We start from the raw sequence: 24,491 nt of genomic DNA, 5'->3' as shown, positions 1-24,491 counted from the left end.
TTTTCACTCTTTGTTATATTGCAGCCATTTGCTAAAATCATTTAGGTTCATTCTTCTTCCTCATGTACACATAGCACCCCATACTGACAGAAAAACACAGAATTGTTGACATAGTTGCAGATTTATTAAAAAAGAAAAACTGAAATATCACATGACATGGTCCTAAGTATTCAGACCCTTTGCTGTGACACTCATATATTTAACTCAGGTGCTTTCCACTTCTTCTGATCATCCTTGAGATGGTTCTACACCTTCATTTGAGTCCAGCTGTGTTTGATTATACTGATTGGACTTGATTAGGAAAGCCACACACCTGTCTATATAAGACCTTCCAGATCACAATGCATGTCAGAGCAAATGAGAATCATGAGGTCAAAGGAACTGCCTGAAGAGCTCAGAGACAGAATTGTGGCAAGGCACAGATCTGGCCAAGGTTACAAAAATATTTCTGCTGCACTTAAGGTTCCTAAGAGCACAGTGGCCTCCATAATCCTCAAATGGAAGACGTTTGGGACGACCAGAACCCTTCCTAGAGCTAGCCGTCCGGCCAAACTGAGCTATCGGGGGAGAAGAGCCTTGGTGAGAGAGGTAAAGAAGAGCCCAAAGATCACTGTGGCTGAGCTCCAGAGATGCAGTCAGGAGATGGGAGAAAGTTGTAGAAAGTCAACCATCACTGCAGCCCTCCACCAGTCGGGGCTTTATGGCAGAGTGGCCCGACGGAAGCCTCTCCTCAGTGTAAGACACATGAAAGCCCGCATGGAGTTTGCTAAAGAAATACCTGAAGGACTCCAAGATGGTGAGAAATAAGATTCTCTGGTCTGATGAGACCAAAATAGAACTTTTTGGCCTTAATTCTAAGCGGTGTGTGTGGAAAAAACCAGGCACTGCTCATCACCTGTCCAATACAGTCCCAACAGTGAAGCATGGTGGTGGCAGCATCATGCTGTGGGGGTGTTTTTCAGCTGCAGGGACAGGACGACTGGTTGCAATCGAGGGAAAGATGAATGCGGCCAAGTACAGAGATATCCTGGACAAAAACCTTCTCCAGAGTGCTCTGGACCTCAGACTGGGCCGAAGGTTTACCTTCCAACAAGACAATGACCCTAAGCACACAGCTAAAATAACGAAGGAGTGGCTTCACAACAACTCTGACTGTTCTTGAATGGCCCAGCCAGAGCCCTGACTTAAATCCAATTGAGCATCTCTGGAGAGACCTAAAAATGGCTGTCCAACAACGTTTACCATCCAACCTGACAGAACTGGAGAGGATCTGCAAGGAGGAATGGCAGAGGATCCCCAAATCCAGGTGTGAAAGACTTGTTGCATCTTTCCCAAAAAGACTTCTGGCTGTATTAGATCAAAAGGGGGCTTCTACTAAATACTGAGCAAAGGGTCTGAATACTTAGGACCATGTGATATTTCAGTTTTTCTTTTTTTAAAAATCTGCAACAATGTCAACAATTCTGTGTTTTTCTGTCAGTATGGGGTGCTATGTGTCATGAGGAAGAAGAATGAACTTAAATGATTTTAGCAAATGGCTGCAATATAACAAAGAGTGAAAAATTTAAGGGGGTCTGAATACTTTCCGTACCCACTGTATACTACATCTTGGCAATACGCGCACATTTCCCCAAGTTTTATTCTTTTATCCTCTTCACAACACTGAATGCATCTTGTGTGTCTTGACTTTGAAAGGGTGAAGGCCCAGGGCTATTTAATCAAAGTGATCTGGACCAGCTAATCAAAAACTTTAAAATATAATACAATACATAAAAGAAATAAAATAGCCCGTTTTCCCCCTGCCCTACCCTCTTACAGCAAAAGCGGATTCTACAAATAAGCTTGTTGTTTCAGTGAATCACGATGGAGGTTCAGGTGGTTCAGATGCATTAAAGCAGAACTTTACCCTTACCAAAACATAAAAAGTAATGTTCTTGAGCAAGGAACATACATTCCACATTATTAATTATGCTACCAAAATTAGTGTGTGCTGTAAATTGCCTCCAGCATGGCTCCTCTTTCTTCTTGCTGGAGGCTGCCATTTTGCTGAAGGCCAGAGCCCCAGAGAACCAGTAAATCTTTAGGCTGTCAGCAGAACGGCCTCTACATTTTCGGGACAGTCCCCAAAAAAAGAGCAGCGGAGCATTAGCAGAGTAGGATAAGACAGTGTATTACTGGATTTTAAACAGTATAAGCACTTCTTTTTAATGTTTTACATAGCTATACCTGCAAAAGGGGCCAGTGTAATTTTCTGACTAAAGTACCACTTTAACAAACTTGTAACCGCAGCTAGGCCCCATTCACACATGCAAATAGGGCCAATGCCGATGCAGCTAATTGCAGGCGCTCGCAGGTACTTGCTTCATGAGGAATCACATGTGAGCAGCTAACTATCAGCCTCCTATTACATTTAATGGGCTTGTCACCTGCAGCTAATTGCCAACAACCCCTGCTGGGTCTCTTGCATGTAATCAGTAATGGCAAGTGTGAAGGGGGTCTAATGGGCCATACACACTATAAGATTTTCTGAAGACTTTTTCCTTTAGACTTACCAAAACCAGATAATATGAGGTCAAACCTAAACACTTTCAATTTGTATGCAATCTGGCAGGCCCTTGCACTACATAGAAAAGGTAAATCTGAAGGAAAAAGTCTTCAGAAAATCTTATAGTGTGTATGGCCCTTTACTCCAAAGTGCGGCTCATGGTTTATATTTCAAGCAGATGATGGGTCCTGGAGTTAGCAGATGGTCAGCAGTGGAGTGTTGGATTACTTGCCGACATACTGGATATCGCCCTGCAAGCCGGAATGAAAGAAATGGTTCAGTAGGCAATGCATTTTATGCCTTTACAGTTTATCAGTTTAGAGTTAACCATAAATGAGGGATAACTGGCAAATCCACACAGGCAACATCTACACTAATAATCAGGGCGCTGGTCATCTGTGTCCTGATGATCAGTGCTCCCTCATCAGTGCAGCAAATTGGTGCCTATCAGTGAAGGAGGAAAATTACTTATTTACAACATTTTATAACCTAAACTAAGAAAAACTTTTTTTTTTTTTCCAAAATTGTTGGTCTTGTTTTGTTTGTTTATCAAAAAAATAAAAATATAAAAAAATTGTGGAAAATATAAATGTGATCACCAGTTGCGCAAATATTGGGCAACACAAAATATTGCAACTGCTATCTTTTTTTCTGCAGGTCCTTTGTTTTTAGAAATTAGGATTTTTTTTTTTTTTTGTCAAAATAAGTTTACCATATACGGAAATTCAAAGATGGCTCTGGTAGCAAAAGCCGCAGGTGCACCAAAATAGCAGTTGATTCTGACTATAATACACTCCTAATTTCCTGTTCTGGGCTGACTGTACAGTGTCTTTCTGGACTGAAATCATAATGAATGGTGTCACCCCTGCCCAGCTTGGTTTTGCTGAGCTACATAACACCTCCACCTCTTCTTCATATAGGGGGAGGTGTTTTTAGTCCAAGGGAGAAACCAGGAGGGCTGATTAGACTCCTTGAGATAACACAGTGAACAGGAAAGCTCCAAGTCCCTTTTTAGGATCACTAGCTATTTTTTGGTACTTATCTAGCAAACCTAACAAAACACTTTTTGTGTTGTATATTTTATAGACCATAATTGAGCAAATAAAGGAAGTTAATGGTTGGGGTGTGCATATACTTGTAGCCTTTGTGTTTCTAACCTCAATATAATTTTAATGGCTTTAATAACAATTTATTGTATTGTGTGAAAATAGTAAAGTGATGCTACATAAACAACAACAAGAGAAGGGCGCACCAACCTCGTACATTACCACAAAAATTTTTGATATAAAATAAAAAAAACAGCATACATTGTACTCACAAATGCATGATAATTGCACGCATGTAAAAGAAGTGGAACCAATCGCCTTTACAACTGCTGGCATACACCAATGGTGCTGAGAGACGTGATGGCATCCTTATATGCCTGGCTGATGTGTTTTGAGGGAGAACCATCTTCTTCAGAGCCAAAAGTACTACTGGCCCACCATAAATTCACAAGGTGATATACAGTATCTCACCCCCACATTTTTGTAAATATTTTATTATATCTTTTCATGTGACAACACTGAAGAAATGACACTTTGCTACAATGTAAAATAGTGAGTGTACAGCTTGTATAACAGTGTACATTTGCTGTCCCCTCAAAATAACTCAACACACAGCCATTAATGTCTAAACTGCTGGCAACAAAAGTGAATACACCCCTAAATAAAAATATATCCAAATTGGGCCCAAGGTGTCAATATTTTGTGTGGCCACCATTATTTTCCAGCAATGTCCTAACCCTCTTGTGCATGGAGTTCACCAGAGCTTCACAGGTTGCCACTGGAGTCCTCTTCCACTCCTCCATGAGGATATCACAGAGCTGGTGGATGTTAGAGACCTTGCGCTCTTCCACCTTCAGTTTGAGGATGCCCCACAGATTCTCAATAGGGTTTAGGTCTGGGGTCTCTCAACCGAAAAGGCTTAAATGAGATTGAGCTCTACTCTGTGACAGGATATGAGACTTTATCCCATAGTGTCCTGTTTGGTCCTGCCCATAGTGGTTGCATGATATATTGCATGTGACTACTATATTGCCAAATATATTGCCACTATCTACTAGTCTATTGCTCTTGTGCCCACAGACAATTCCTTTGGATGTATATATATTCAATACAGATTTATTACAGAATTTCAATTTAAAAGTGACTTTTGGTAGGTTAGTATTGGACCAATGCAAGAAGGAATGGGTACAGCCTTTAGTGATACAAAAAATATGACACTGCACAGTTCTTTATTACACCATGGTTTTTGTCATTCCCTTCTTCCATCATTCTGTTAGGGTATTTTGGGGACCGCAGCACACTGCATGGGACCGTGAGGTACTCTGTGAGCCATGTCGTTTTTTCTCTCTGTGTGTATGTCAGGCAGGGACGGACTTGGGCAGTCTTCCAAGACGCTCTTTTCATTGGTTTCTGGGGCTGCCATTCACGGAGTGGGGCAGCCTCAGACAAAACCTAAAATGACGCCGCGGTGCACACGGAAGTGACACTCTGGGCAATGGTCCGCACTTATGGGTGTACAAGCTAAGCGTGCAGTTCAAGTAAATGTGATGCGGCTTGAGGCACAGACAATGACCTGAACCCCGGCTTACGGAAATGTGCACACATTTGGGGGAAGTAGAGCATGATCCCTAAAATCCACTGATCCCATCAGGTTTGGAGTGTGTATGCATGTATGTGTATATATACACATACACACACATACATACACACACACACACACACACACACACACACACACACACACACACACACACACGTATTGCTGTTTCTATATGGACCTATGTTCGCTGCATTAAAGTTAAAGTCAAGGCCTTGTGTGATTCTAGCCACTATGGTTATAGGCTGTGTCAACGGTTCATAGTATATACTTGACTCATTCTTGCTGTTATGTTTTGTTATGATTTTACCTTTTGTTATTAACCTCAACATCATCATTATTCGCAATTGGTGCACATATATAACTGGTGTGTATATACAGGGGCAGTAGTTTGTACTGTGTGGCCGACTATCAGTAAACAAACCCCATCCCAGCAACTCACACCCCTTACCTTTACTTACTGTGGGTTGGGGCTAACTATCAAGGGTTGTACAGATTGGCTATATATCACCTTGTGAATTTATGGTGGGCAAGTAGTACTTTTAGCTCTGAAGAAGAGGGTTCTCCCTCAAAACGCATCAGACAGGCATATATACGGATGCCATCACATCTCTCAGCACCATCAGTGTATCCCGGCAGTCCCTAAGGAGGTAGGTCTTAATTATTTTACATGTGTGCAATTATCATGAGTTTGTGAGTACAATGTATGCTGCTGGTTGGTGCGTCCTTCTCTTGTTGTTTTGCAATATATTTGGATACCCTTTGTCCTGAGGGGGCAGCAAGACCTTAAGTTGTGATAATAAAGATCACATAAGACCACTCACCTTTCTGAATACTATTCGAGTGCAGGAGAGATATTGTCTTTACCGATGCTACATAAACACCATATCTTTTTTTTTTTTTTTTCAGGTCCTATTGCAACTCCTGTACATATTAAAAAGTCAAAACACAGCAAAGATGATCCCAGCCTTGAAAAACACAGAACAGCTGATTACTCAAAGCCATTGTCACAGAATTCCCCAGCTCCAAAGAGAGCATTCCAAAAGTAAGTTGATATAGTTGTCAGTCCACGGAACAGATACAGTATATGCATGTTATTACATAGTTTAGTACATAGTGCAGTGCTGTTGTAAACCTCAGACATGACATTTAATCAAAGCATATCCCCTTGTAGTGTGTACTTTTCTCAATTAATAACACGAAGTGTAATTTCCGTCTGCTGCTTCGTTCCTCTGCTATCAGCATGAATCACTTCTGACAAGTTTTTTTGACACCAATGAAAAAAAGGTGACAGGGAAGGGATCTCTAGCTGATTGACAGTCTTAGCTCTGTTCCGGTCTGCTGTGTGGAGGGGGGGTCTCCTCACTGAGCTCTGCGGTGTGATGTCCCCTCTCTGCCCCCTTTTTTTGACAGTTCAGACAAGCTTAATAACTTCTGGACTTTGAATGGATTTAGAGAAGACTAGGAGGCTAGGACTTCCCCCAGATCATAGAGACCTGGAAGGGGATACCAAGGTCAATAAATGGTGTGACCATGGTTGACTGAGCTGTCACTCGGTCCAGGTCTGGACCGCGGTTTGCCGTTTAAAGTGAAAGGCAAGTCAAAACTAAGCTTAAATTTATTCCCACTCCCATTCCAAGCCTATTCTATCTACCTTGTAAAAGGAAAGATGTCTATACTTATGGTGAAGTCGCCCAGTTTTTAAGATGATCATGATTGTGTGGCCTAAAGTGGCATTAATATTTAATGCCATCAATTAGGATTAACCAGAATTGCATGATACTATAAATGCAGTAAATTACACTTCTTCCATCTTAAAAAAGGAACTCCAATGTTGTTGATATAAAACAAAATGTGATATAGAACACAATTGTTCTCAGGATACATGACATGCCATTGCAATAAGTTTCTTAGACACCTTCAAGCAGACTGCTGGTTAGAGGGTTCGACTTGCTGTCATGCAAGGAGAAAACTTAAATCCTGGCATTCCCCCATATGTACATAATCCCTGGCCTATATACCCCAAAGATGACTGCTTACTTCAGTAAACCAGCACAGTCCTGGGGAAATTGTACTTCAAGCTCTAGGCGTTATATGGTAAAACAGATCATCGTCAATCACACAACCAGGTTTCTTGGGGCAATCCCTACACAGTGTATAGAAAATTGTCAGTTCTTACTATACATATGAAATGTGGTGAATTTTGGATTGTTCCATTGTTCTTGCAGATATAATGTATGAAGTGGCATAGGTACTAAATAGGGCAGATGTATAAAATGAGGATGAATTGTTACATTTATGTTTTAAAAGCGAAGTTCACCTTTGTTAAAAACAAATATTAAATGCATGTTTTTGCAGGCAAAAATATGCATTTACTATTTTCTTTCACATGAGCCTAGAGAGCATTGCACCCGTGATCAGTGGATTGCGGGCACAATGTCAGGCTCCTACAGACAGACACTGCCCACACTTCTTTGCCAATACCTCCATACAGGCTGTCAGTTACTGAGCTGAAGGAAGTGTCATTGGACTATGAGTGGGCTGATCAGTGCCCTGATCGTCCATTGAGAACTACAAGTCCGTTTGCCATGGTGGAAGACGGGACTTGTGGTTTATTCATTCACAGATTCCTGTGTGCGGATTTTAAATGTGACAACAACTGTGGGGGGGGGGACCCCCATCTGCTGTCATGGAGGGGGTTGCAGGGGGCTGGTGCATAGTAACATGTTGCTTGTTACTCCCTAAATAGGTATAGGTCCCAAAAAATGTCTGTTCATGTCACAGAGAGACACTACACAAGTATGAAGTACTCATCCACACTCACCTCTCCTGATGGATTTTAGTCTTCTTTAGTCGAATAGGAAAAGGAATAAAAGTCAGGCAAGGCGGACACATGCCAAGAATGAGCTGAAGTTAGAAGCTGATTGGCTACCAAGCACAGCTACACCAGATTTTGCACTCTCCAGTTTTAATGAATCATCCTCTTTGTCTTCCTAAGGCCTGTACACACGATCAGAAAATCGGACGAAAAATACCACTTTCAAAGTGATCGTACGATAATCTGATCGTCAGTACACAGATTTTGAGAGCTGATCACGACAGTTCGTCCGATATTATCTGATGGCACAATCATGAAAATTTTTCTTGTGCCATACCAGATTGTACAATTTTTGCTTAATCAGTACAGTTTTTATCCGAAAATACAACCCAAATATAACACATTACATCACTTCCGAATTTTTGTTCTGTTGTGTGGGAATTTTCGTAACATTAGTAACCTCTTCATTTTCGATATGAGATTAGCATGCCAAAACAAAGGGGTGATCATTCGTCCCATATTCTCATTTTGTGTACCAGCCATTACACTTTAAAAGACTGGAAAAAATGATTTGTGCTGTACCTATCTGAAGCAAAATTGCATTGGATTTAACGTCTGTGTCTTATTGTATAGTTAAGTTGACTGTGGTTTCTGCCAAGTCAACAAGTGGCTATACTGTCCACACAGACTGGGTCTAAGGAGGTATGTCATTGCATACTGTATAATAGGTGTGCGCAGGGGGTGTGCCAGGTGTGCCTCGGCACACCTTAATCACTATATATGGTGCCAATTCTCCCACTGCCCGGGCTTCCCCCAGTGTTGGCCCCCCACCAAGAAGTGCTACTGGCTTCCCTCCTCTCTTCTCCCCCCGGCTGCTGCAGGGGATGTTTCAGGATGGAGAGTGGGAGGAGGGGCTAGTTAATGTTATTTACCGATGCCTTCCTTTTCTAAATGAACACACTCATTCATAACTGTGTTTACTATGCTTCATTTTGCGAATGAACAGGAAGCCGCTCAGCAAAGAGCACTTCTCATTCATTCACTGTCCCATGCAGCTAAGGCTGCAGAGAAAATCATGTGTAACTGAGCTTGAGGGTGTATACCCCAATGCAATGCTGTGCAAACCTATGTACTGTATATTGGCATTTGAAACAGAACACCAGTTAGCTGTTGCTTTTATGCTATTTATGAAGTCTGTTGAAGTGCAAAACACACACAAAAATAGGAATGCTTATGTAGTTGTCTTGTCTTTTTGTCTCCTTTATATAGACTGCCATCGGTAACAGGACTTCCAGAGAAAAGGCAAATGACAGCTGGACCCTCAGAGATCAAAACTATAATAAAAATATACAAATGCGATTATGGCCACTGCAGAAGGGCTTTCAGCAATCTTTCCAAATTTAAAGCTCACAAAAGCAAACATAAAGGTTAGTGCATATTACTGAGGAAGAATCCATTTATGAAAATGAATACTGATTGAAAGCCAAACTATAGAAATAATGAAAATTCACCCTTGCAGTGCGGCGAGGGTTAACTACTCACTAGGGGACATAGAATTTGATGTCAGTGCTATCAGTACTTATGAAGATTTTAGTGTACATTTGGAAGCTCCTTTTTAACCTCTTCCTTCCCCAACATATTTTACCAGCTGCCCTTGACAGCTTTGGTCCCCACTGATGATTGGGAAACCAAGAATTTGTTTGACTTTATTCACTTATTGAGTGGTTAAACTTTCAAACTTGGCGGTAAAAATTCCACAATGCAGAGCTTAGTCTCAGGTGGATTACTAAGTGTTAAATCACACCACAGGTCACACTATTACCACCACTTCTGTCCAGGATTCTTATAAGGTAATGAGGCATGTCCTGGAAATACCTGCTTTAGAAGTGGTAAATATAAGGGGGACATTGAAGAAAACTCAGAGGCGGTGTTAGAGGAGTCCATGAAAGATTTCTCAGCCCCAGGCTCCTATACATCGGATGCTATTGCTTCATGCAGTATATTTTCCAATATACTCACTTCTGCTGTGTGCAAAATCCTCTGTATTGCCACACTTGATTATAATCTGTCTTGCCATACCCCTTTGGGTACTAAGACTAGCAAAGTCAAAAAAGACATTTCTGGAGGCACAGGCTAGTCCGGCCATCCCATTGGATCTCTTGCTATGGCTACACCCGAAAGAACAGAAAGCCGAGTCATGTGCCCATCTCTGTGCCACTCCTTATGGCTCTGGGACATAGCATGTAAACTGTGCCCTTTAAAATCCCCTCACTGGCCAGTGGCCCCTCTCTTTAATAACCCTCATTTTCCCCCAGGTCAACAGCCTTGTCTATTTACTTGGTGGATTGACAAGGTTCTCTATAGGATTGCCCACTTTATAGATGATAGGGGGATAAGACCACACAGTTTAGGGAAACGTTACAGATGCCCCCTAAGGAGAGGTATCGCCTATACCAAATTACTAATTTCCTGCGAACACTAACAAAAGCTCAAGTTGATATAACCACTCGGACTCTTTTCGAGAACAGATGCTTATGCAGCGTCGGAACCACTATAATGGAATTATACGCCCTATTCAATAGCCAAGGTGACAAACTTGCATACCAAAAGGCATAGGAATTGGACCTAGGGGAAACAATTGAGGAAGGGTCAACTATGGCTTAACACCTCCTTGGTGGAAGCAAATTATAAAGTGATGTCCCGCTGGTATCTGGTTCCGTCGAGATTGGCGAAGCTGTATCCTGGTACCTCATCCCTGTGCTTTAGGGGATGCGGACAGGAGGGTAATATGTACCATGTCTGGTGGTCCTGTCCGAAGGTCCAGCGCTTCTGGATCAGGATGTTCAACAGGATCCATTCGATGAAGGGGCAGAATATTCCCAGAACTGCCACGACGGCGCTGTTTGCCAACCTGTCATGGGAGATCCCCAGGCATTCAGGTGCTCTCATTTTCTTTATTCTCTTAGCAGCTAAAATAACCATAGCGCGTTCATCGAAATCACCGGTGTTAAATATTGTGATGGTTAAACCTAAAATCTCCTGGATCATGATTAACGAAAAACTGACCAGTATATGTAGCGATAGTCAAACCAGGTTTGAGAAAGTATAGAATCCGTGGGTAGCATATCTTAGGCTCCCTGAGTGTCGAATGGCATTCACAAATGGGGGCAGGTCTAGGGGGACAGAATCTGTTTTATTTTCTCTTTCTATTCCTTTTTCCCTTTTTTTTTCTTTTTCCTTTCATACTTCTTTGGTTATTCTGACATATCAACATGGATGTCGCACCACTTCCTCAAACTAAATCTCTCTAAAACTGAGCTGGTAATATTCCCTCCCGCCCGTGCCCCCCTCCATGACTTTTCTATCAAAGTTAATTATGCAACCATCAATCCCTCACCTCGTGCCTGGGTACTAGGTGTAATCCTGGACTCTGACCTGTGCTTTCAGCCCCAAATCCAATCATTGTCAAAAGCTTGTAGACTTCACCTCCGCAACATCTCTAAAATTTGCCCCTTTTTAACAACTGAAAACACCAAGCTACTCATTCACTCTGTAGTTATTTCTCGCCTCAACTATTGCAACTCCCTTCTCATAGGCCTACCACTTCATAGGCTATCCCCTCTTCAGTCTATCATGAACGCTGTTGCCAGGCTTATCCACCTTACCAACCGCTCAGCGTCTGCCTCCCCTCTCTGCCAATCCCTACACTGGCTCCCGATTGCCCAGCGAATTAAATTCAAAATACTAACCACAACATACAAAGCCATTCACAACTCTGCCCCGAGCTACATCACTAATCTTGTCTCAAAATATCACCCAAATCGTCCTCTTAGCTCCTCTCAAGACCTCCTACTCTCAAGCTCCCTTGTCTCCCCCTCTCATGCTCGTCTCCAGGATTTCTCCAGGGCCTCTCTCATCCTCTGGAATGCTCTACCTCAACATGTACAACTATCTCCTACTCTAGCTTCTTTCAGGCAATCCCTGAAAACTCATCTCTTCAGGGAAGCCTATCACACCGCCAACTAATATGCCATCAGCTCATTCCATACTCTTACCTCTTGTAACACCTGCCCCACCCCATTAGATTGTAAGCTCTTCTGAGCAGGGCCCTCTAAATCCTCTTGTATTTTATTGTATTGTGTATGTACTGTCTCCCTCTAATATTGTAAAGCGCTGCGTAAATTGCTGGCGTTATAGAAATTTATAATAATAATATTCAAAATATTATATGAGCAGGATAGTTTGATATGAACCAAGGAGATTAGTCTTAGTTGACGTTTATTTTACAGCTATGATACATGAGTGCTGTTGGTGATTACCAATTTAGGGTGATGTCATTGGACACCTATTGCTATATAATATTGTTTATGGACATTTTTCCTTGAAATCCAGCAGTTGATCTTGGTACAATTGCATTTTGATATCGCTAATCTTTTGTTGACGAATGTTCAAATTTATATCTTTGTATACTGCTTTTAAATATTACAGTAAAAATTATTGGAGACAAAAAAGACATTTCTCTTTCGTTCATTGACTGACACAGCTTCAGACCTTCATAACCGGAGTAGGACACTAGGCAGAAAAAAATTGGATCTTTGGTCCTGGGAATTTTTTTTTTTTTTTCCTTAGATTTTTTTTTTCTCCTGGATTTTTCCTGTGAGATCTACAATCAACTGCCAGACTGGGCAACGGGCTGGATAATCTAGTTTCAGTGGTCACCCCAGTCTGGCCAGCAAGCGCGTCTAGACCTCAGCTCCATGCTAGGTTGGCCGCGACATAGCCCCACTGGATGGGGGCTGGCCTGCGAGTTAAACGCCTCATGAGGTCGCATACGACCGGGTCTCTGGCCCGAGTCGCAGCGTTCCTCCTGGCCGACAGCCCCCCCATTTGGATGGAGAGGGGTTCCACCTGGAGCGGTGCCTGCCTGGTTCCCTGGGAGTAGCTCTCCCCCTGGAGGGTTTTGTGGTGGACATGGGCCCCTCCTTGGGACTGTCAGACCCACCCGGTTCCCCTCTTTTCCGTCAGGCACCCCCCTTGTCATCTGTCCTCCACTCTACCTCTACATATGTTGGGGTTGTTTGGGTGGTCTGGTCCACCTCCTAAGGTGGGGGCAGGGTGCTATGCTGGCCATGGGGGTGGGGGGTTGTACCATTGGCAACCGGACGATCAACTGTGCAGGGGGGTTGTACCTGATGGGGGCTCCTGCCAGAGCCCCCCGTCCTTCCTGGGTCTGTCCTTGAGGCCTGGGTCCTGTCTTGGGTCCCTGTAAGCCTTGTGGGGCCACCATTTTGTTGTAGCCTGTGTGTTTCTACACACGGTGGCCATGTTTGTGTAGTCCGGTGGCCATTTTGTGGTGGTTTGCCATTGAAAATAGCGGCGGCAATGACAGTGGAGACCTGTTGGCGGCGATTTTGGCGGTGGGAGCCCCTCCTTATCCCTTGGTGCTGACTCCTGGATCATTTCAATTCCTGATCCCTGCGCATGGAGTGCAGATTATACTGGTGGCTGCAGGTGCCTGTTTCTGCTGGGTGGTGAGTCTGGAGGGGTTCTCTCCCTTTCTGCTGAGGATCGCTTGCTGCTTGTGCCTGGCGACCAGGTGGTACTGCCAGCATGATGGGGGGGCTGTCCCTTGCAGTGTTTTACACTTTTTTTGGGGTCCCCCTGGTGACTCATGGAGTCTTTGGAGCATATCTTCCCACCTGATCCCCTCTCTGAGACTGCGGGGCCCTCCAGGTCCCAACCATCCATCGATGCAATGACGGCAGTCCTGGAGTCCTTTGTGTCCAAGAAAGCGGTGGTCTTCAGGAGGCGGGCTAGCAAAAAGTGCATCTCCCCCCCCCCCCCCTCTTTCCCCTGCCTCATTTGTCTCATCAGATCCTGAATCTGATTCGGCTGCCACGGACGTGTGTCACCCTGCTGGGTCTGCAACCACTCGCTCAAAATCCTCTGATAGTGAAGATGATTCCTCCACGTCTGCAACTGCGCATGAAATGGCGCTGGTGGAAGCACTGATTGTATCTATGTGTCAGACCTTGAAGATGGAGGATGCAGCTGCGACGGAGGCGTAGGTTCGCTTCGGCACTCACAAGCCATCCAGAGCGGCGAAGGTGTTTTCTTTTTCTGCCCAGTTTGACAGAATTGTCGCTAAAGAGTGGGGACGACCAAAGCGTTCCTAAGCTCTTTACTAGGAGTTACCCCTATGAGGAGTCCCTTCTTAAGAAGTGGACTGTTCCTCCGGTGGTGGACGCTCCGGTTTCAAGATTGAACAAGGCAACCATGATTCCCGGCCTTTAAGGATCCGGCTGACAGGAAGGCGGAGGCTTTGGCCCGCAATATGTACACTCTGGCTGGTTTAGCTCTGAGGCCAGTATTTACCATTGCCCTGGTGTCACAAACTCTCACTGAGTGGGCTAAACTTTTACGCCGTGACCTGGAAGGAGATCAGCTCCCCCTTGCCTTTGCTGAGCTGGCGGACCAGCTGGTCCAGGGCCTGGGACAAGACTCCGCAGTCTCTGGACTATCCGATCAGGCTGAGTCAGAAAGCGAAGGAGTTCCTGATATGGTGGCTTCGTTCTCCGGCACTTGGGCTGGGCATATCCTTTCTCCCCTTGTAATGGACAGTGGTCACCACGAATTCCAGCCTGTCCGGCAGGGGAGGCATCCTTGGCAAGCATTCTGTTCAGGGGATCGGTAAAGTCTGGACTCTTCCAGCATCCAGACTTTACCGATCAATGTCTTGGAACTCTGAGTGATCAGACTGTGTCTGGACCATTGGACAGATCGTCTTCAGGGTTGTCCAGTGCGCATTCAATCGGACAATGCCACGGCCGTGGCTTATGTCAATCACCATTGGGGCACAAGAAGTGTCCTGGTGGCTCTAGAGGTAGCTGGCATTCTAAAATGGGCAGAACGTTTCTTTCCAGCCCTCTCCGCCATACACATTCCTGGTGTGGAAAACTGGCAGGCGTTGGACCAAGGGGAGTGGTCCCTTCATCCATAGGCGTTTCATCAGTTGTGTCTCCAGTGGGGCACCCCCGAGATGGATCTGTTGGCATTTTGGCTCAAACGAAAGGTGCAAAGGTTTGTGGCTTGGTCAAGGGATCCTCTGGCAGATGCCACAGACGCCCTGGTAACCCCGTGGGGTCAGTATCATCTGATTTATGCCTTCCCTGATCTCAACTCTCAAGCTTCTGCTAAGACTTCTACGCAGGATCGAGACAGAAGGGATTCCGGTCATCTTTGTGTCTCCGGACTGCCCTCGCAGGGTTTTGTACGCCGATCTGGTGCAGCTGGTTGCTGACGTTCCTTGGAAGCTTCCTCTCAGGAAAAATCTGCTGTCCCAAGGACAGATCTTCCACCCTGCTTTACAGTCGCTGGCTTTGACGGCTTGGCTGTTGAACGCCAGGTGCTGATGGCTAGAGGTTTATCTGAGTTGTGATTCCTACACTGTTAAAAGCTAGAAAATCTACTTCTAGGAGGATCTACCATCGTACGTGGAAGACGTACATTGGGTGGTGCGAGTCTCTTGGCATTCATCCTCGCTCTTTCACTGTGGCTCTGGATCTTCACCTTCCTTCAATGGGATTGAACAAAAATTGGCCTTGAGTACCATCAAGGGCCAGGTGTTGGCATTTGCAAATGGGGGCAAATTCTTCCCCGACAGTGCTACAAAATAGAAGAGAAGAAATCGGTGATTCCCATTGCACCAAACTGACCCAGAAGAACTTGATACACAGACCTATTCAAACTATTAGGAGATGACCCTTGGCCTCTTTCAAACAGGCCAGTCCTGCTGTCTCAAGGCCCCATGCTTCATCCTGCCCATCCTTCTTCTCAATCACTGGCTTTACCAGTATGGCTATTGAAACCCAGGTCTTAAGGAACAGAGGAATTTCTGACTGTCATTCCCACAATACTCAAAGCCAGAAAATCCACAACTACTGTACCTGGAAATCCATTTTATAGGGTTCGCACACAGGCATTTCAACCTGTACTATACTGTACAATTAAGATAAAAAATGTACAGGACACAGACTATCCCCCTCTCTGTCCCTGTGTTACTCTGCATTGCTCACTACAAAACAGAGGTCTCATGGACTGGGATAGGGTTACAGGGGTTAATCCCAAGGGGAATATCCAAAAACTTTGCCAGTGCCTTCCTTTGAGGATAGCAGCCTATTACCCAGCGTCTATGAATAGTCAGCCTGTGTCCTGTACTGTACTCCAAGATATGAAATTTACAGGTAAGTCAGACCTGCTCTGAAAACGAATGAAATGCCACTGTGTGGCACTTCAAATAAAGTTGAAAAAAAGTAGTTTAATGCACTAAAATGTGCAAAGCACTGCTCTCTGATAAAACCAGCAGTGCACTAGTCTGCATGGTAAAATGCTCCCTATTACTGTGCAGGCTAGTGTAAAAGTAGCCTAAATGTATACCAGTGCTTTACCTACGCATGGCAAAGTAACAGGTTCACTTTAATTCCAGCCCACCCAAGATGCTTATACTTGGCTTCCCTTTACTCTCCTCAACTCTGTCTGCAACCAGGAGCAAAGAGAAGTACCTGGTACATTGTGCATAGGTAGATTATGTGACTCTAACCCTTAAGGCACAATCTTTGTCACAAGAGGGGCGGAGAGGAAGTCTGCTGCCGTAAGTAAACTTTGTGTACAATCAACTTGGCGCTTACTTAGTTCTTCTTCTCCCTGCTCCCAGTTGGATAGATAAATACAGTATAAGCTACTGGGGGTAAGATCAAAGTGAACCTATTGGTTTGCATAGGTATACTTTATTGCCTTCTCTAGTCTGGTGGGCCCCATGGCAGCTGACATTCATTATCTCAGAACAGCATTGTAGGTGGCATCCATCTCTTTCTCAAGCTAACCTCTTTATAGTAGTCATATACCAAAAAAGAATAGGGCATAAAGAACAGATCACGGCAAAAATCCACTATATGTGTCAACCCGGTCTGTGATTTGACTCTCGGATTGAACCCCACAAATTCTGCTATTGAATGTTTTTGAAGACTCATCTGAATATATATACGTTAAGCTTTTCATCTGTTATACTTCATTTTATACACGAATGGAGATACTCCTTTGTTGGAATTCCTCTCAGCCTCTTTCAGTCACTTCCTAGCTGTAGGCTGTAAGCTAGGTACTACCTTTGTACAAACTTACCTACCTGAACCAGAAGTGCCCAAAGAAGTTTGATAAAGTTTGGTCTGCTTGGATAGATTCTTGGGGTACTGGGGCAGTTTTATGATACCAGCTTGTTACTATTGTCAGTATGCATTAACTATTCATTCATTTGGTATCTTTGCCTGCTGACTGCCATACTGCAGTTCTTATGTGCCCTCTCCCTGATCCCTTCTGCCCTCCCCCTCCTTTTCTCTTTTCCATCCACCCTCTCTCCTGTACCCCTTATTTCCCCCCCCCCCCTTGTATTGAATTGGGGATGCTCCCTTGCCTCCTCCCCCCCCCCCCCCCCCGAAGTAAGTTGCATATATTTAAAGGCTAAGTTTATAACTTTTACTTCCATATTGTTTATGGCTGTGTTCATTATTACTGATGTAAACATTATGTACCAATGTGTTCTTGGTTGTCTGTGCTCGTGTACCTTTTTTAATAAAAGATTTTTTCTGTTTAAAAAATCCACTTTATGAATGAAGAAATGGCAGCAGCACTATTGACTCATTTTTATTTTGTGTTTTAATCCCCCAGAGAAAGGCAAGGCTCCCGTCTGAAAACCGTTATGAAGACCTTCGCAGTGGTGTGCACTATTGTGGGGCAAACTCATTTGGATTTTTGCAGGGACTTCCTTTTTTTGCTACTATACAGCGCTAGAACCACTTATTGGAGAATCAAGAAGATTCTACGAGCAACAAGAAGAGCTGTTCCTTCATTCGCATCTGTCTTTTAGACATTTTAAATTGTGCACTGGTTTAAATTATATGCAAAGAAAGTCTCATTATATATGGGAAGTATGAAAATGGACATGTCGTTTCTGTACACGTGCTGGAATCCAGCAAGGCCATTCAGTGGATACACCTGACAAATGCTTCTTCAACTTCTTCAATTCCGACAGAATAGATTTTATGCTTAATTTTATAAATACTAACTGTTGTTGTGTTTTTTTTATTGGGGGGGGGGGGGGGGTAAGTTGGTAAGGTTGTATATACAAAGTTTATATGGTATGATCTCAATGCTTTCCTAATGCCAGAACAAGCATGCGGAAAGTGAATGGGAAAGAAAACAGTCTGCATATCTGGGTCAGTGCCTAAGAAAGCACAGGAACTTCTGGATTAGCAGAACAGCTTAAAAAGGAGAGTTCAGCAATGGAAACCTCCTATATTGTTACAGGTTTTCTTCGTAAATAATGTTCTACACATGGGATAGTATTGTTAAAACTTGTTTATTGTTTTGTTTCTTTTTTTGTAATTTTATTTTTTATATTTTAAAAAATTTCCAGTTTCTAAATCACATTTCACAATTGTCAGTTACTGAAAAATGGCAAAATAATTTGACAGTATTACTCATGGCAGTACTATGTCATCCATAAATGAACAGAAACAAAAGACAACAATAAACTTGCAGTTAAAGGAGTCTGGTGAATAATTCCTATTTATAGAGGTAACCACTGTGGGAGATCATAGGAGTCATCAATTACTGGGTCCCGGCTCCCCCTATCCAATAAGGTGAAAATAAAAAAATATAAGGAAAGTGGGTGGAGAGACAGATGGAAGAAGGGACAGGAAAAGGGTGAAGGGGGAGACTTGAAGTGATGGTGAATGGCCCATAGGGGGGACACCAAAGAATGCGGGCAGTAAGCTGAGTCTCTTCCTCTGTCTCTCCCCCTCTGGGGGCATCTCCCAAGTGATAATGGGCCAACCAGTCAATCACCTTCCCATTTGCAATATTCTGGCCTTCACTTTCCTGGAATCAGCCTCTAATTGCTGTGTTATCCTCCCCTTTTGTAACTGTAGTTTTCATAAACTTTGGGACAGACCTAGGCTAGCCATGGGTGCACAGATTTTTCCATCCATGTTAAACAGCATGGATGGAGGATTCTCCTCTGTTATCTATTGTATTTAAACAGCCGATATCTGTGTTGTGAAAAGCTATCTCAGATGTGCTGGGGCTGTTATAGCCGCTAGGGAGTGGCTAATTCCATAATATAGCATATAGTATGTACAGTGGGTATGGAATAGAATTACCAAGAACCCCCCTCCTGCCCTTTAAAATATTTTACATTTTGTTGCTTTGCAGCCTGAAATAAAGACAGGCACGGTTATTGTTTTTTTCAAGCTGTATTTACTCAGCTTTATGCAGCTTAAAGCATCCAAGTGAAAGATATATAAAACCATGTCAGAAAAAAAAATATTCCAGAACGGAGTCACTGAATTAGAAAAAAGGATCACCCCCCTTATGGCAGTACTTTATTGAACCACCTTTAATTACAGCCTTCATTCTGTTGGGATTTTTCTCTACTAACTGCACACCTACTATAGATTTTGCAATGTTTGCCCACTCTTCTTTGCAAAACTGCTCTAGTTCAGTTAAGTTTGATGGTGACAGTTTGTGGACTGCAGTCTTCAAGTCATTCCACAGATTTTTAATAGGATTTAATTCTGGGCTCTGACAAAGCCATGCAAGGACATTCACCTTTTTATTCTTCAACCACCGTGTGGTCATTTTTACTGTGTGCTTTGGGTCATTGTCATGCTGGAATGGAAACCTTTTTCCAATTGACAACTTTCTGGCAGAAGGCAGCAGATTTTCCTCAATTTGATGGTATTTTGCCCCATTAATTTTTCTTCTATCCTGACAAGTGCTCCAGTCCCTGCTGCAGAGAAACATCCCCATAACAGGATATTACCACCACCATGCTTTTACTGTAGGAATGTTTTGGATTTAATTTTATTTTTTGGATAGTGAGCTGTATTGGATTTCTGCTAGAAATATATAATATGGTGTTAAGAGCCAAATAATACAATTTTAGTTGTATCTGACCACAACACCTTTTTTCATGTGGCCTCAGAATTTTCAAGGTGCATTTACGGTGGTCAGAGACTAAAATTTAATTATTTGGCCTCAACAAACCATATGTCTTGTCTAACCGTTCATGTCAAAACCAGGGGTTCATATCAAAACCAGGGGTTTATGTCAAAACCAGGGGTTTAGTTTGCACACATTTGCAAATATATGTATAGGTTGGCCCACTTCATGGCACCCTAGTATAGTGTAGTCCTAACTCTATAAATTGTGAGAGGTTCCAAAGTTGGAGCACATATATAATTTTTGATAGATTGAGGGCAGGTAGGCCTGGAGGAAGCCCATCCCTCAAAAGTATAGGGACGCACCGGACACCCAGCAATAGCACAATGGAAGTGAAGGTACCCAGTGCATCCCTTCACCAATTAACCGACAGTATAAACAAATGGCAATCACCCTAACCTATAACTGGGCTTTGCAGCAAGGAGCACATAGAAAGGCAACGCAAGTCAAAAAACAACAAAGAAAAACTCCCAGCTCACTTACCAGCCAGCCTGCAACAAACCGAATTGTCCTGTCTAATAGTTCACGTTAAAATCAGGGGTTTAGATTGTGTCCTGCTCAAGTGAGAGATATTACATGAAAAAGATGGACATGAGTCTGTTTTTAATCAGATTCTGAACCAACAGGATGCAGCAAGTAAGGTGCCATCCAGTTTAAAAATGCACAATGTACTGGCTCAATTAGAGACAAGACAATATAGTGGCTTAAGCAGTTGAGGTTCAGGCTGGCATGCACAAATCTTTTACTGATGCTCAGAAGACAGTGATTCAAATGGGATGCAGCAATCCCTCACTGATATATTTAGAAGGCTGTGCTTACCCTAGCTTGGGAAAGGAAGTAATCAGGAGGAGCAAAATCAGAAAACGGTGGCCGATTTGCTGGAAAGAAATAATATGTTTGCGGAAAGGTTGGATACTTGAGCACAATGTCCAAAGAAGAAACCAACCCCACATACTGTAGAGGAAATCGTGAAGGAAATGCAGTGCCAGAAGCAAGAAAATTAGCACATTATGACAGACTTACCTTAAAACAAAGCTTTGCAACAGCAAGCTGTCACTACTGCCGGAGCGTCCATCTTCCCCCGGTCTTTCTTCTGGGTCCATGGGCTCTGGCCATTTGAATGGCCAAGCAGCAATGACATCAATCCCGCACATGCAAGGGGAACTCTGCAGACCTTGATGTACAAGTCAACTTTGTGGACTCTGATATGAAGGAGAACTGTGATGTAAGGGGGAATGCTGTGGACTCTGGTGTAAAGGGAAACTCTGATGTAAGGGGGTCTCTGGACACCAGAGCCCCCCCCCCCCCAGTCCACAGAGCTCTCCTGTACAATACAATCCACAGAATTCCCCTTTACATCACAGTACACAAAATTCTCCCCTGCATCAGAGTTCACAAAGTTCCCCTATATGTACGTCAGTATAAGGGGGAATGCTGCAGACTCTGGTGTAAAGGGGAACTCCAATGTAAGGTATTCTCTGGTCACCAGAGTCTCCCTTACATCAGAGTCTGCAGTGTTCTCCTTTACATCAGAATTCCCACTTACATCAGGGTCTACAGCATTGCCCTTTACATTAGAGTTCCCCTTTACTTTAGGGCCTGCAGAGTTCCCCTTGTACTGCAAAGAGGAATCCTGCAGACTCTGATGTAAAGGGAAACTCTGAGGACACTATTTTAAGGGGGGGACGACGGGAACTCTGATGTGAGGGGGAGCTCTGATGATCACAGAAGTAAAGAGTAAATACACTAAGGTAAGAGTGGTTACAATATAAGATGGAACTTTTTTTTATCAGTGTCCCCCTTACCCTAGCACATTATTCACTTCCCCCTTACATCAGTGTCACCCTCCACAGACTAACACTGATTGTCTTCCAGTCTGGGTCATCTATTGCTCGCTCAGGGCAAATGCAGCAGGGGCAGGCAGTCAGACACAGACAGTCCGGGCAGCATAGTGCCAGCAGCTCCTCATCACTAACTCTGTAGGGTCTGTCCTCTTCTGCTCCAGTGACACAGACAGTCCTGACTCCCGAAGGGTCTCCCTCCTGATTCCCGGGCCCTCAAGTCCTGCCTCCTGTTGTGTGAATAAAAAAAAGGCGCCAAGCGCTGCCATGGTGTCCCCGTGCACCTCAGACCAACCCCTCCCGGCCGAGCCTGCTGCAAGTCAGCTGAAAGTTATTTTTTACGAGCAGCCGCCGTTCATAACTGATATTTACGGACAGCTTATAAATCTGCAAACAGGGAGCATCGATAGTTTAAAAAAACTATTAGATGGGCACCTTAAAGACCACAACATACAGGGGTATACAATGTACGGTTAACAGCAAACACACACACACAAATCATGGGTTGAACTGCATGGACTGGTGTCTTTTTCGACCTCACAAACTATGTAATATACTATGTAGGTTGTCCATAATTTTATGGACAATTGACAACCCAACCCTGCCTCCACCTCTCTGCAGATGTAAGGAGCCATGGTTAGCAAACCAAGTTAATTTCTATTGACATGTTTAGACTGCACATAGTTGTTATACAAATTATGCTTAAGGATGGTGGTACTCATTTATCTACATTTAGAGACCATGTATAGATAGAGGAACTCGTATATTACTAGGGAGACTATTGCTAGATACTCTGCTGTGTCCAAAGGTTTTTCTGAGATCATTTATAATAAATTCACAGTGTATTTGACCTGCACCTGACCTGTATTTGGCATGCCTCAAGCAGGTTTCGCATTCCCATGGAGGTAAAGTCCATTTGAAGAGCACAAAGGCCTAATGACATGGGTACTTCCACTCATAGATCTATCTGTGTCGCCAGTCCTTTGCATTAATGAGGGAATCCAGGTATATTGTACATTGTTCCGCACATTGATCCAACTTGGACCAGTATAACTATGTATATCCCATACCTGGCTCATGCCCTTGGAATATAAATTGCACTGAAGTAAACACCACTACTCCAGTGATCATTACTAGCTTCTGGGTCCCGTGCTGAGCAGCTGCATTCTGAGCACAGGAAATTGGCTGTTTGGTACGGGAGCCATTCCGGAAATGCTTTGCATTTTCTGAATGAATGCAAAGCGTTCTCTGATTAGACAAGGTGGAGAGGCGGGTGGTAACGTCACATTCTCCACCTCTCCAATCAGAGCAAAAATGCAAAGCACTCTTTGAATGGCTCCTGTGCTGAGGAGCTGACCTCCTGTAATGCTGCAGGGCAGGTGCTCAACATAGCACCTGGAAGCAGGTGGAGATCAGTGGAATAGCAATGTGTTATATAGGATGTTGGTTTGTGGCGCTACCCTTGTAAATAGTGGTGTGTGAAATCTATGTGATGATATCTTCATGAAAGTGCTATTGTGCATAAATTAGTAATTCAAACTTACAAAAATGCAAATAAATACAAATGCAAATATGTCAATACCACTTCTTAGATAATTACTGTGTGCAATTTCCTTATTAAAAAGTGCTAGTGCTTATAAGTGCTGAAAAAGGTGCTAAGATATAAATGCAAATAGTCCCCAATTGTGCATAAACATCCACTCACTACCCACCTGGAAACTGTGATATGGTGGGTTAGCAAGACCCTTATGTAAACAGCTTATGACACAAAAAGTGCAAAATTGTGCAAAACAATTAAGATAACTGTTCTAACCTATTAAAAGATATCTTATATTGCACCATTCAGTCCATTTTGGCAGCCATTTAGTATTAGAGTGAATATCCCAATGTGTCCACTGTGCTGTGCCAACAAGTAGTCCGTGCCAGTGTTACACCATTCAGTGTCCCCTGTGTTCTCACCCGTGGTCCCCACTAGGTAATGCATTCACCAGACTGCCCACCCCTTTCAACAGGGGTATAGCATTTTTGGGTACTGTCCTGCCTGTATTGGGATATCCCCGCTCTGGTATCCGATTCCTAAATGGGTCCGGTATTTCTCAGGAGAAAAGGACAGAATGCCCCATAGTGTAGTAATTACAATCAATTATTTTATTAAAAGTAGTAACTTACAGTTGTAGTACAGAGATCGGCGTTGCCGTGGCGCTACCACGTTCCACAGCCAAACACCACAGTAACCGGAAGTGACGCTATGACGCTAGTCTCCTCCCTGCGCGTTTCGTCATTACGACGTCATCTTGAGCGGCGCCATCTTGCGCCACTCCCGGGTTTATATAGCCCACAGTATCCTAGCAACCAAGAGTATGCGGCCGCCATATTGCAACTCCCGCCTTGATTTAATAGGATTCCATATTGTTATCCCGCAGGTAGATACAGGCTACAGCGGCCAATTACTAATACTGAGCATATGCTATGTTTTATTAAACTATTATTTATTGTTCCAAAACCTTAAAAACCATCAAAATATATTTGAACCATAGTAATATTAAAAATACTAAAAAGAATTACCCTATAAACATATTGATATATTATA

The 24,491-nt window shown here is 43.5% G+C and overlaps 1 protein-coding gene across 1 annotated transcript in view; it reads left to right on the top strand.

Moving 5' to 3' along the window:
- Window positions 1–24,491, top strand: part of LOC309549565 (uncharacterized protein) — a 162,057-nt gene that overhangs the window by 66,735 nt on the left and 70,831 nt on the right. Inside the window, exons 10-11 of the mRNA XM_082249925.1 lie at window positions 6,098–6,233; window positions 9,276–9,433. Of these exons, the coding sequence (XP_082106051.1) occupies window positions 6,098–6,233; window positions 9,276–9,433 (294 nt within the window). The remainder of the gene's footprint in view (window positions 1–6,097; window positions 6,234–9,275; window positions 9,434–24,491) is intronic.

Source organism: Pelophylax lessonae, assembly GCF_965119305.1.
Source record: "Pelophylax lessonae genome assembly, chromosome: 1".
In the NCBI taxonomy this organism is placed as follows: Eukaryota; Metazoa; Chordata; class Amphibia; order Anura; family Ranidae; genus Pelophylax; species Pelophylax lessonae.
Note: the sequence above shows the minus strand (reverse complement) of the source record. Positions and strands in the feature narration are given on the sequence as shown.